Below are 14882 nucleotides of genomic sequence, written 5' to 3'. Positions count from 1 at the left end.
AGCAATAGAACAGGTACTGGATGCTATGTACAGCTGTGAGCACCACTGGCCTGCTGCCTCCAGAAACATGGGCAGTGCCAGCGTTATTGCCACAGGTCTCAAATTATAATAAATATATGCTTTTTATTGTTTGTTAATTTAAACTTGTATTACTTCTACCATTACATAACACCATAATTGATATTCCCTGTCCTGCATAAAAAACTTTAGCACACTCTGTTAAATGTATGTTTAAGGCATATTGTTCTATATATTAATTACTGGAATACGACAATCATATGTAGTATCAAGCATTACAAACTCTGACATGATCACCATCATTCCTTCAATTGTTGTATTATTTTCCTTCATTTTCAACACAGGTGTGATCATGTCACACACATTTGCTGGCTTCTCAATGTGAACTTCTTCCAATATAATAACAAAGTTGAAATTCCCATATTATAATTTAAAATTTTCAAAAAGTTCGCTTTCAGTTCTGATGCAGTAGGTCTTAGATGAGAAACAAAAACAAGTGCAGAAAAAGCAGAATAGAATAAATAATAACTTAAAAGCATCATGATTTTGATGACATAGGAGTGCTATAGAAGAAATGAAGAACAGATTACCTAAAATTCTGTAGAAGAAATACATTTTTGCATTTGAGCTGATACTATTCTATCATTGTGTTCTTTAGTGAAATTTCTCAAATGTGAGTGTAGGGGGGACTTGGCCCAGGCAGAGGGATTCTCCTGGGGAAGATAATCCACCTGAGTTTGGCAGTTGCTTAGCGCTGCCTTAACAGAAAGGACAAGAGCTGAGTCCTTGACACCAGGCTGGATTTCTTGTGATATTTGCTGAGGTCTGGGTTAGATCTGGCTGGCAGCTGGATCTAAATGGTAGAGTGAAACCTCCCACCCACATCTTGTGGACTTCCCTTAAAAAGCAGCGCTGATTATCCTTTGTACAGGTCTGAGATATGGGCCTTGAGCTCCTGTCACTGCATCTCCTGCTGATCTCCACAGTCCCATCTCAACCCTGGTTACTATCTTAATTATTTTGATGTAAGTTGTCTTCTGAATTATCATTTTTTTTCCTTATTTCATCCTCAGATATATGAGATGGGAAAAATCAGCTTTTGGAAGCTTACCTATTTCCTGCTGTGTTGACTTGAAGATGTGACAAGACCTAAGATGTTTTTGCACAGGAACTTCCTTAACCCTTGAGTCACTAAAGTCCTAGATAGAGCCTTGTGTGATACACAAGTTTCCCATAAGCTTGCAGTGACATCAGGGCACAGCCCTGAAGGCCAGGCAGGAGTCTATTCAACATTGCGATTCTTTCCAAGAAATACTTACCAATTTCCATCTGGGTTGGTAGCTCAACCTCAACCCTACCAGCACAGAGACCCCAACACAATGGGAAACGGAGCTGGGTTTGCACCAAAAGTTGACCTTTGCCGTGTGTTCTTCATGCTCATCTACATTGCCACAGTCCCAAATCCTAACATTCTTCTTTTTTATTAGGCAAATATATTATCTTATATTTTTCAAAATTCTGTTGAATATGCCATACAAATGCATGCCTTCTAATTCTTCCAGGCTTGGTTGACTATTTTCAAAATTCCGAAATCTCTCTTTTTATTTCAACCTGCCATTCTGGGGAGTGATCAAAGACATTGAACACATGACTTCTGTTTTTAAGTAGATTTAACAAAATCTATCTAGTAGCCATAAACTAAGAATGTGAGCAGTTTTATTTGTGTACTCCCTGGCACAATTATATAAAATGTTGTTTCTGTCCCTTTACTGGAGATACATGCTAAGAAAAAGTGTTAAGTGTGAAGTGGAGACAGAGAGAGGAAGTCTATATATCACTAAACCAATCCAGCCACATGTGTACCAGTAACTATTCAAAAAAAAATCAGATACAAAAGGCATATTAGTTTTGGGTTACCATGAACCAGCCTTATTTATAAAGCAGTGACACTGACTAGATCTATTTGACAAAAAATTGTAGGGATGACAGGAAGGATTAGCATAAACTTTCATTTAGCTTTCTCCGCTGCCATGTGTGATTATTCAGAGGGCACTTGGACTCCCTTCACTCTCATGTAAGTTCTGCCAGGCCAAGGCTGTTGCAGCTGATAGGGTTGGTGTAGCCCAGGTTCTCACAGTCCAGAGCAATTTGCTGCAGCCCATCCCCTGAGTCCTCCATCATCTTGCTCTATAATGCCTGCTCCCCAGACAAACAACATATGTGGGTGGCTGGGGTGGATGGCTGCGGCCACCCAACAGGAAGGTTTCTGTTCAGAACTATACCATTGTGGTAGGAACTTTTGTATCTTGTTGGCGGTAATAAACTCCAACATCCTGAGCCTCCACCCTGCTGATTTTCAGTGCAAAAATCTGTGCCTAACTTACTACCACTGAATCTGTCTGGGACCCTAGAAAAGTGGTTGGAAACTTCATAGATCAGGAGCTGTGGAGGCTGACCTGGCTTCTGCAGGTGCCAATTCAAATAGATGTTTCCATTACTATGTAGGAGGCCCTGACTAGACCCGCAGGAGATGGAGGCCGGCTCTCCAGGAGTAGTGGCCAGGGTATATTGGTCATTGCAATATTCCAACTGGATCCCAAAATAATTAGGAGACGTGCAAGATTACATGTAATTATTAGGAGACATTTTAATTATTTCTCTTCAGTTACTTTTTCTCATGCTTAATCATTATTTTTGTGAGTGAAAATTTTGGTTCATATCCCAAAATCATCCAATTTCAAAAATAACCAAGATTTATGGAGCACGCAGGAGTCTATAGAATTCTTTCACATCATCCCTTTCTTTCTGTGTTAGAGCCTTCCCCAGAGCAAGGAAAGGTCCTTGCTCTTTCTGAAATCTTCCTCACTCTCACAAATCTAAACATTACATGCCCCATCCTAGAGGACAAGACGTGCACATCTAACACGGGGACAGGACACACATGAGAGGCACTGGGGCCCCCAGAGCTCACCCTCCCACCCTATTCTCCTCTCTCATCTCCTTCTGTCCTTACCAGGGACCCGGAGCATTAGCAGCCCCAGGAGCTGAGCAGGGAGCCTCATTGTGAGGTGACCTGAGGAGTCCTGATCAGGTCAAGGCAAGGTAAGAGCTGAGCTTTTATCTCAGACTCACAAAGGAAGGTCCTCCTTAGGGGACAATATGCAAATTTCCTGGTGGGTGCAGTGGGATGGAAAAAGTCAAGGGAAGAGGGGAGTACATCTTGCATGAACAAAGTGACATAAAATATACTCTATGTTTAGAGGGTAACTAATAAAGATAAAGTTGCTGTTGCCCGAGTGACAGAAGTGTCATATTTAAATTTTTTCTTTCATTTTATCTATCAGATTTCCATTGATTTTGTACTTTCTAAAACACATTTTACACATCTAATAAGTTGAGTTTCATCAGTATTTGTCTATTCTTAATTTTTTATGCTTAGGAGTCTGGGTTTTATCTTTTGTCATTTTTATTAATAGAGATAAAACACAGAGTATAGGGGACAAATCTCTAATGTGCAATTGAATAAAGTTTACGTATATTTACTGTCCAGATGGAGCTATACAAACTCAAATTATCCTGATGCTTCCCTCACGCACCATCTTAGTCAACTGCTCCTTCTATCCCAACCGTGGTAATTGTCATTCTAATATCTGTCACAGTAGTTTTAAGTTGTTCTTGGCTTTAATCTCACATAAATTGAAGGAAAGGATTTTTTGTTTGCTGTTGTTTTTGTGTATTTTCAATATTCTTTCTTGCCCCTTACTATTTTTGAAAACTTTGTTTCTGCTTGTGGACTTCCGCTGCTTTCTGCTGTCATTACCTGAGATTACGAAGGATTTCCTCTTGAATATCTTCCAGGCATATCTGCTATTAATGAGTCCATCTTTATTTACCAAGGAATATTTTTAATTTGCTTTTATTTTTGAAGGATATTTTCACTGGAAATAGAATTCTTGGTTGTCCTTTCTCCCCACCCCTTCATTTAGTTATATCGTTTTACTCTCTTCTAGCCTTTGTTGGTCTTAATGAAAAGTTAACCAAAGGGTTTATTCCTGTTTCTCTGTGTATAGTGAGTCAGTTTTTCACCGGGAATCTTGATGCATACAAAATTTTCTCTGTCTTTCAACATTTTAACTACAATGTGTTTCATTATGAATCTCATAGTGTTTGTCCTGAACAGGTTTCATTGTCTTATTTTTGTATAGATTAATGTCTTATTATTATTTTTGAAAAGATTTTGCAACTTTTCTTTTCAGATTTTTTTTTTTAGATACTTTCTCTCTGTCTTTAACTTTGTGATTCTCATTACATATTATAGATTGATCTAGAAATCTATGAGGTCTTAAACATTTTCTTTAAATTTGTTTCTTTCTTTGGATTAATTTTGAGTGTTGTTTTATTTCACCAGTTTTCTGCAATCTTAAACTGCTGTCAGATATAGCTAGAGAATTTTAAAATAGGATTATTATACTTTTCATTTCTGGATTTACCATTTGATCCATTGTCATAGCTTCTATTTATCTATGGAAAGTCCCTACTTATTGAGTCATTGTCTTTATATTTGTCTTTTAAAGTCTTGGAACATAGTCTTAAAATAATAATTTGAACATTTATTTAATAACTTTTAAAATCTTTGCTAAAGTCAGTATTTAAAATGAGTCAGTAGCAGGATCCACAGACTGTTTTTATAGTTGACTTATTTTGTTCGCTTCATATAGGTCACACTTTTCTGGTTCTTTGCAGTATTTTTTTTTTAATTTAAAACTGCACATTATAGACAGACTGCTCTTGAACATCTCTCTGGATTCTATTTCATTTTTCTGAGCATTATTGAGTTTATTTTTAGTACCTTGCCTGGACTTATATAGAAGAATGTAAATTCCTTTTTGGTATTTGCCTATTAATGTATTTGCTCATTTTTCGTTCTGAACTTCAATATTTAATTTGGATTTCTAAGAGCTGCCGATGTATTTTCATAGCTTGGTAGTAGTCACCAATGATTCGGGCAGAAATTTTGCTCAAGTAACTTGAGCTCATAAATATACCTTCTGCGAATTTGTTTGTGTGTGATTTAAGGAACACAGACAAACTGCAGCCAATCTTTATTTCCCTCTTTTCACTTTTCACTGGGCCCACTTAGATCCCTGTTATTCATGTCTGCAGCTCTTAATTCACCAGAAATGAGTGTAGATATTATTTTAGCAATTCTATGAGTCTGTCATTTCCAGGAATCCTCTATTAACTTTCAGGTGGTGTACCACTTGCCCTAACCAGGGCCATAATCTTGGACTGGCAAAGCCGTGGGCTTTTTCTGTTTATTTCCTGCACAGTCCATCACATTTAGCTGGAAATGCTGAAGCATCTTGCTCTAGAACCCCCTACCCGCAACTGAAGTCTGATCGTAGGCTGCTAGTTTCTGCTGCCGTCCATATATTAGCAAAACTCTAGTTCTGCAATTCATGCTGACTGAAGTGGGGTGGAAAGCAGCAGTCTTAGGCAAAATCCACAGACTTTTCCTGTCCTTACTCACAACACTGGCATTTTTATAAAAAGTACACAGTTCTTATTTTTTTAATGTTTTGTCAATTTTCAGAATGCTGACATATTTTGAACTTTTTTTTTAGCTTTATACTTATATTTATGTTTGTTGTTTATTTTTGCTGGGAGGATTTAATTAACTCTTTGTGACACCATAAACAGAGATATCTTCATGAAACAAATTTAAATGAACTACACTGAATAGCTACACTGAAAGAGAATGGCGGTATGAACAAACATAAACCATTTCGAAGTTGAGAATTTGAACTCAATACCCTCACTTTTAAAGAGAAAGAAAGCTCTTAACGATATGAAACCCTAATTCCTAGATCATTCATTCTCAGAGGAATGCACTATCAATTTGCAAAACACCTTATGCATATTCTAGAATTGAGCAAATAAGTGAATATACTCTACACAGTGGGAGCCAGGGTGCTCTATAACAGAAAAGAAAAACACAGATAGTGAAAGGTGGAAAATATGATGAATTTTATGAAGTTGTTTAATAAGAATCCATGCTGTTTTCTTAGTTGTTTTTATTTATATATTTTGATTAATTTTGAAATGCTTCTAGGCTTAAAATTTGAATACTATCATAAAGATTATTCCCATATACTCTTTCTTCAACTTCTTCATATGTCAACATCAAGTGTATTGTAGTATAAATATCAAAACTAGAAAATTAACATAGATACAATGCTATTAGTTAAGTAATTTGCAATCCTATTTGGATTTCACTGATTTTCCAGTCATATCCTTTTTATGTCCAGGATAAAATCCTTTATCTCATTAGTTATTTAATTGTTCTGTCCTCAGTATTCCCCAGTTTCTCAGTTTTATTTGTCTTTCATGATCTTGAAACTTTTGAAGTGTACTGGCCAATTACTTTGGAGAATGTACCTCTAACTGGTTTTATCAGATATCTTATATTGATTAAATTCACATCTTTCATTTTTAGAGAAAATATTACAGATGGGATGTATCCTCAATGCATCATATCAGAAGCTATATAATGTCAACATGTTTTTTTGTTGGTAATGATTAGTGAATATAAGCAGAAACACTTTTTGGGAAGGAAGTTTTAAACAAAGCTAAGACAACTGCTTCAATCACTCTTTATATTTGGTTATTTGCTGACTTTTTTTAAAGGAATAATCTATTCCTGTTTTAACCTGTTTTAACTTTTGTTTTTAAGACTTAAACCATTTAAAGTTTACTGTACAATAGAGAATATTGAAGAATTTTTTTTTTTTTTACTTTTTTGAGACAGGGTCTTACTTCATTCCCCAGACTAGAGTGCAGTGGTATGATCACAGCTCACCACAGCTTCAACCTCTTGAGTTCAAGCAATCCTCCCACCTCAGCCTTCCAACTAGCTGTGACCACGGGTCCAAGCCACCAGGCCTGGCCATACTTTTTATTTTTTGTAGAGGTGTGGTTTTGCTATGCTGCCCAAGATGGTCTTGAACTCCTGGATGGAAGTGATCCTCCTATCTCAGTCTCCCAAAGTGCTGGAATTACAGCCATGAGCCAACAAACCTGGCAATAAATAAACTAGTTCACTTTTAAATGGCAAATATTTCTGCCATCTGCCACTGAAGTGTTGGTAGCCTGGAGATAGCAAAAGAGGCAATTATTAAAACTTGATATTATCTACAAGTGTACAGTTGTTAAAACTCAACAATTTAGATAAATAAATAGAATTTTCTACCTGTAGAATTTTGCAGACATCAAATGGACAGGTATAGCTTACACTGAGCTACTTCTCCTGAGGAGATTGATGCACCATCTGTGCCATATCAGGATGTATATAGTTCAGACACTATTTCTGGAAATATGAGATTCAGGTCCTTCAGTTAAAGAATGTGTGGTTACATATGCCTGACAATCATTTCTAAAAACAGGTACTTTTCCAAATTTTCCATTTATGATGTAGTTGACTAATGAATGGAATTGTGCCTTTGGATGATTGTGAAAGGTAAAAAAAAATTAGAATAAAATGGAGACTTTGGGATATACCTAGAGAAAATATCAGAGAAGAGCCAATCAGACTTTACAGGATATAATTAATATGACTTCGGCTTTTGGAGAAAAAAAGCTTTAGAAGAAAAATGTTTGATAAAGTCACACATGGCTTATTTTTAAAAATCAGATGTACACAACTTGAAAACTCTTGCCAGGAAAATAGATGGCTTTTAAAAGGTGAAGTGACACTTCAGTTTACCAAATCACTCTCATTAATACATTTTCACTTAGCTCTGTGTGTGTGTGTGTGTGTGTGTGTGTGTGTGTGTGTGTCCTGTGGCTCTGAGGTCTTGGAAGGGGCTGAGCTTAAAAGAGTTTGTTTTCACAGGAATCCAGCAAATAAGAGAATAAACTATATTGTATAAACTACATCGTTAGCATAGAAGCATATCAAAAAAACTTGAGATTAAGTTGTGAGATACTGCACAAATATTAGATAGAGAAAAGATGTAAAAGATGGAATAAGGATTACATTAAAAAGAGTGACAGCGGCCGGGCGTGGTGGCTTACACCTGTAATCCCAGCACTTTGGGAGGCCGAGGCGGGCGGATCACGACGTCAGGAGATTGAGACCATCCTGGCTAACACATTGAAACCCTGTCTCTACTAAAAACATAAAAAATTAGTCAGGCGTGGCGGCAGGCACCTGTAGTCCCAGCTACTCAGGAGGCTGAGCCAGGAGAATGGCGTGAACCCAGGTGGTGGAGCTTGCAGTGAGCAGAGATTACACAACTGCACCCCAGCCTGGGCGAGAGAGTGAGACTCTGTCTCAAAAAAAAAAAAAAAAAAAAAAAAAAAAAGAGCAACAGCTATATGATATTTGAATCTTTCATGGGATAACATTTTGATAATGGATGTTGAGAAGAAAAGCATTGGACAGATATGGGTGGGCATGATTAAAGGTCTGAGCATGTTAGCATCGATCAATACCAAATCATTAGGAGTTGAAGAGTTGTTAGCTAGTTGTTAGTTGTAGTGAAACACCCCATTCTATCATCTAATGGGCTGTAGATGAAATTAACTTGAACTGAATTTGATACTTTTACCCATAAGTTTCTGTAAGGTTAGTCGAGTTACGAAAATGATGATTATTATGGTGTTAAGTATTATAGCAATAAGACCATCAAAATTTATAGAACCATATATTATATGTTGGATACTGTTCTAAGTGCTTTACCATGTTTAAATTGTAAATAGACCTATAAGGTAGAACCTATTATTGTCACAGTATCGCAGATATGGAAACTGAGGCAACAGAAGGTTAAGTAACTTTACTAATGCCATACAAACTGTAAGCATTTAAGTTCTCTCTGTAACCCCAAAGGCTTGACTTCAGGGCCAGTCCAAGATGTGGACTGTTGCATGGGTGTTTTCTGGCTGTGTATGAAGCTCTAATTCCAGAATGGATGAATATTCCATTGGAATTTGGAGTACCATTAATAAAACTGCTTCCTTGAGACCTAGAGAAAGACTGGGAAAGCAAAATAGTTGAACTGCTTGGAGGAAAGGAACAGATTTATAGTAAATGAGATTCAGGAACATGAACAGAGTTTCTCAAAACTATTAAGGAGAAGAGGTCCTGAGTCTGGGTTGATGAAAACGTTGTGCAGAATGAGTGGTATGGAAGTTTAAAAATCACTCAAGGAGTTGCTACCTGCCTGCTTGGACAGCACCATTGTCTGTCTTCAGGGAGTGGATATCGGTACTCTGAGGGGTCAGAGTCTGAGTCCTGCTCATATGTGCAATTGTGACATCCTTGCACCTGCAGTGGTGGGGTTACTTGAGTGTTACTCTTTGAGGATGCTTCGGAACCCTCAGGAGAGATCACTAAGCCGGAAGTGAAAACTATACTTAGAAGATAAAGTTCTGATCAACTCTCATTCCAACCAGATTCTGCCATGCATCCAGGGAGACAGACAACCAGGCACATGTGGGGTAGAAGAAGCACAATGGGACCATAGGCTTCTATTTTATTTCTTACAGTCTCATGCCAGGCATCATCTCATTTAGTCCAGATGATTAGTGAGACAGGAGGACACAGGGATACAACTGTGTGGTCAAGAACAGAAATTGTACACTCAGGCTGAGCTAATAGCCTTTTCTGATTTGACCACCTGGGTAAAAGGTGACAAATATAATATCTAAACATCCACTTATATAGATAGATATATTTTATCAAATTGATGGTCCTAATATGAATAATTGATAATCTATTGAGAAATATTTTGAGAAGAAACTAAAACTAAATAGTATTTGATTGAAAATTGGGAAAATTGCCTCATTTGTGAAAAAGTGTATGTAAAAGTATATGACATTTCAAAACTCAGTGACTAATACCACTAACCCTTTATTTTCTTGTTCATGTTAACAATTATCTGACTTATCAAAGAAGGGCTTAGCAGGGTGGTTCTGTTGCAGGGCACTTGTTAAGAAGGAGAGTATCATGTAATCCATCTAAGGTGCATCTGCTACTTTGCATTTGTCACACGCTCAGTGATGCTGAGGATGTGGCTGAAATCTGGACAAATTTTAAATTGCAAATTGTTTTCACATTAAGGAAAAAGACACTATGTGAACAAGTTTGTTTTCTTGTTTGGTTTTTCAAGAAAGGATTTTCATTTGTTTGTCAAAGGATTGCTATGTATTCTAAGCAAGTTTCTCATTTTTCTTTTTACTTTATGACTAAATGAAATTAACTTGCAATGATCCCAAACTTGCTAATAGTACATGGAAGCACATGCAAGGGTATTCTGGGGCCATTGCATACCCAGAAAATTTTGAGATTTGGGAGAATATTAACCTTACTTCACTATTAGTTCTCAACTCCCCATTATTATAGGCATTTCTAGAAGTACATCTCCCAAAACCCATTTTCCCTTTATGGTATCTTGTAGAGTTGCTCAATGAGATGTCCTCTCATGATATTTAAAAGTCAGAAAAGGATGATTCAATATTCATTGACATCTGCAGGTAGGCCCTTGGACTGAATTGAGAACTAGAAAATCACATGGAGAGGTGCTGCAGGCAGCCAAGAACATCAGCATCCTCAAATCTAGACTTCCTAGACAGGTCCAAGGACCACATGTAAGGCAGCCCAGACCTTCATGGTTAGATGCACTCTGGCTTCTGGTGGACCATCAGAGATTCCCCTGTTTCAAGCATCGGCTTCCCTGATAACCATGACCCCAGGCTTGTATTTTGAATTATAATTTCCTGTTTATAATTACAGGATTTTTCTTAGAATATGCAGAGCATCTTAATCTTTTGATGTATCAACACTGATTGAGGCCATAAAATGGATTCCCCAGGTGTCATAATTGCTTTCCTTTTTTAAGTCAGGAGAGACATTGCCATGTCTCTGCTGCTGGGATGACATGGAAGAAAGAGTTAGAATGCAGACAGCCTCCCTGGCCCCTCTTACCAAAACCTTCAAACCTTGGCTGCATCTGAGAAATTCTTCCAGCAGATGAAAGTACCAGGAGGAGCATCTGGGGTAGCCCAGCCTCACACATCAACTTCCCTAAGGGGTTTTTGTTCTGGCTTATAACAGCGTGGGAGGGTAACTGTACTCCTGTTGACAGTAATAAGCTGCAAAATCTTCCAGCTCCAGGCTGCTGATGGTGAGAGAATAATCTGCCCCAGATCCACTGCCACTGAACCGCGATGGGACCCCGGTGTGCAGGTTGGTTGCATCATAGATCAGGAGCGTAGGGGATTTCCCTGGTTTCTGCTGATACCAGGCTAAATCATTGCTAATGCTCTGACTCACCTGGCATGTGATGGTGACTGTGTCTTCTACAGATGCAGACAGGAAGGATGGAGACTGGGTCATCTGGATGTCACACCTGACCCCTGAAATTGGAAACATTTAAGACAAATATTTACACACTTAATCATGTTATAAGAAGACATCCCTGAAGACCCAGGCAGTACTGATCACACTGGGTTGAATAAATTCCTAGTGCTCTTCTTTCTTACCCAAGAACCAGAGAAGCAGGAACCCCAGGAGCTGAGTGGGAACCCTCATGTCCATGCTGTGTCCTGACTGGGTCTGACTCCTGCACAGGGTGTGACCAGCCTAGCAATAAGTCTTCAGGGCAGGGGGCTGTGCTCTGGGAACATGCAAATCAGCAGGGGCTGGCTCATCTCAGTAACTCAGCACAGGCTCAGTGTCCTCAGGTGTTTGAGGGCATACCAGGGCAGCGGAGATTTGTTTGCGGAGAATATATTTCTCCAAGATGGACATTTTGTTACCAAAGAATTTATTGGGCATCTATTTCCAAACCTTGAAGCAGTTGTGAGAACTACATGGAATGATGAATTTTAAAATTGTATTGGGGGTAAGTAGGAAAATATGTCTTTGTGCGTGTGAACGTGTGTGTGTGTGTGCACGCACGCGCATGTGGTTTATTGTATAAAGCCTTAGAGGGTGGAGCTATCAGTTCTTCAACATACTGTGAAGTTATTTCAGTTGTGGGGAGGAATACTTTGTGATATACTACATTTTTATAAATGTGAAATTAATTTTTTAATAAAAATTATCATAAGCATTTTAGATGTTCTCAAAATAATTTTGTGATATCCCTAAGTCATTGTAATTACCAGTATTAGGTCAAGCAATTCACTGCAGATGTGCAAAGATGGTACCGTGATTCTTCAATGCATGCACCATTTACAGACACACCGTTATTCAGAGCTGTAGGTCTTTTTAATACTCAGAGACTAGCTGCACCTTATTCTTGGTTTGGTGAGCCCCATATTCTGCCTTCTTTTTGCCACTGGTTAAGATTTCTCACGGTTCATCAGCATGAAGGATGAACAGTGACGGGATATCTGATTACTTTAAAAAAGTCTGTTTCTCTCTCTAATGTGGGAGACTGGATTCTGATAAACTGAAAATGTGGATCAATCCAGGCTCCAATGATACCTGGTCTCCAAAGCAGGAAGACCAATATCATATTCCCCTAGTAATCCTCTGAGCTCTACTCCCTACTAGCACGTTCCTGGGGACTCAGGAACAGTTCTCCTAGAGCCTGGCTTTCTGGAGACCGGGTGAAAGGGGAGGCACTGGGGAAAGGCCAGGTCATTGAGCTGTTGGGTGTATGTTCCTGCTGTGCACCATCAATGCCACTTTCCTCTTTTATGCTTAAGCAATGAATGGGGACATCATCCTGACCCGGATTCCATCTCTCTGTTGGGATCTGTAGGGGGGAGAGTCTTCATCTCCTGGCAAGCCACTGCTTATGTATATGGAAAAGTATTTTAGATTCTAACAAAACTGGACAAAGATTTAAACTCCGATTTTTCACGTGTCTAACTTGGCCCTGATTGTCTCAGCCTGGTTCAGCAACAGAGGGAGTAGAACAAATTGCATCAGCATCAGTAGACTGGAGCCTGAGGACTCCAGGGAGCATTTGCATGCAGGACTAGGGGTGGCCAAATCACAGCAGTCTAGCCTGTGCACAGTCCTCCTGTGGCCTTTCTTGAGCCTGATTTTTTAGAGAAACTTGCTTACAATCTAGCTTGCCAGGATCCAATTTCAGAGAGATGCAGTTTTAAATGTAAATTCACATCTTTTTTTTTTTTTTTTTTTCCTGCGTGGATGTGCTGGACTGATAGAGGAAGTAGTTATGGAGCCAGGAATATGGGGCCATCTTGAAGATTAAATGAACAAAACCAGAGGCATTGCACTACCTGACTTCAAACTATATACTACAAAGCTACAGTAATCAAAATTGCATGGTTCTGGTCAAAAATAGGCACATAAATCAATGTAACAGATTAGAGAACCCAGACTTAAAGCTGCACATTATAATCATCTGATCTTGACAATGTTGACAAAAGGTAGCAATCGAGAAAAGACTCCCTATTTGATAAATGGTGCTAGCATAACTGGCCAGCCATATACAGAAGATTGAATCTGGACTCCTTCCTTTCACCATATACAAAGATCAACTTAATATGAATTAAAGACTTAAATGTAAAACCTAAAACTTCAAAAACACTAGGAGAAGAATCTAAGAAATACCATTCTAGACAAAGGCCATAGTAAAAATTTAATGATGAAAACTCCAAAAGCAACTGCAACAAAACAAAATTGATAAATGGGACCTAATTAAACTAAAGAGCTTCTATACAAGCTAAAGAAACTATAAACAGAGTCAACAGACAACCTACAGAATGAGAGAAAATATTTGTAAACTATGCAACCTACAAAGATCTAATAAATAAATTTTTTAATAAAAAAGTTTGTATTTACCTTCTGCTGATGCTTCTTCCATGCACCTTCCTATTCAGTAACTGCTTCCCCATCTCAACCAAGGTAATTGTCATTCTGACGTCAAACACAGTAATTTGTGTTTTTATGTCTTTAACGCCATATAAATTGAATTGTGTGTTTTTTTTTCCAGCTTTATTCTTATTGTTTACTACTTTTGAGTCCTTCATGATGGCCTGTGGGCTCAAAATCCTGCCTGCTGTAATTTTCTGTGATTCTGAAAGATTTCCTCTTGAATTTCTTCTAAGGCATAGCTGCTATTAATGAATTTATTCTGTTTATCAAGGAATATTTTCAGTTCTGAAGAATATTTTCACCAGAAACAAAATTGCTGGTTGTCCTCTTTTATTTCCTTTTAGTACTTAAATATGTCATTCCAATGTCTTCCAGCTTCCCTCAGTCCTAATGAAAACTTAGCCAATGGCATTATTATTGTGTCATATGCAGAGTCAGCTTTTAGTCCTGATACATTCATGAATTTCTCTTTGTCTTCTAACATTTTTAAGTATAATGTATTTTGTTATCAATCTCGTGTTACATCCTAAAAGGATTTCACTGAATTTCTTTCATCTATAGATTAAATTACCTTTGTGGTTCATTATTTTTAAAAAGCTGTTGTCATTACTATTCTAAGTATTTTTTGATCACTTTCTCTCTCTCTCTGCTTTCTTTGTGACTCCCTTTACACACTTGTTGATATCTTTCAACTAAGCTATAATTCTGTCAAGTCTTGCACATTTTTTCTTAAACACCTTTCTGTATTTAGATTCAATAATTTCAGTACATCTATTTTTAAGTTCACTGAATCTTTTGCCATCTTAAACTCATGTTGGAATTATCTAATATATTTTCAGTTGAGTTGTACTTTTGTTTCTAGAATTCCCACTTGATTCTTTTCCATAGTTTCTATTTTTTAAGAGTTTCCATTTGCTGAGTCATTGTTGTTATACCTCTTTATGTCTTTGAAACTATGTGATCATAGTTTTAAGAATAATTTTTTAAACATCTATATAATAACTGCTTT

The 14882-nt window shown here is 37.7% G+C and overlaps 1 gene segment (V, D, J or C); it reads right to left on the bottom strand.

Moving 5' to 3' along the window:
- Window positions 1–11122: 11122 nt before the first annotated feature.
- On the bottom strand, window positions 11123–11614 carry LOC108515555 (Ig heavy chain V-I region 5-like). The segment is given in 2 exon segments: window positions 11123–11433; window positions 11560–11614. Coding segments are annotated over 2 exon segments (366 nt in total).
- Between the last annotated feature and the right edge of the window lie 3268 nt (window positions 11615–14882).

The sequence above is a fragment of the Rhinopithecus bieti genome, unplaced genomic scaffold (assembly GCF_001698545.2).
Source record: "Rhinopithecus bieti isolate Rb0 unplaced genomic scaffold, ASM169854v2 scaffold_2476, whole genome shotgun sequence".
Taxonomy (NCBI): Eukaryota; Metazoa; Chordata; class Mammalia; order Primates; family Cercopithecidae; genus Rhinopithecus; species Rhinopithecus bieti.
This window is presented reverse-complemented; position numbering and strand designations above follow the sequence as displayed.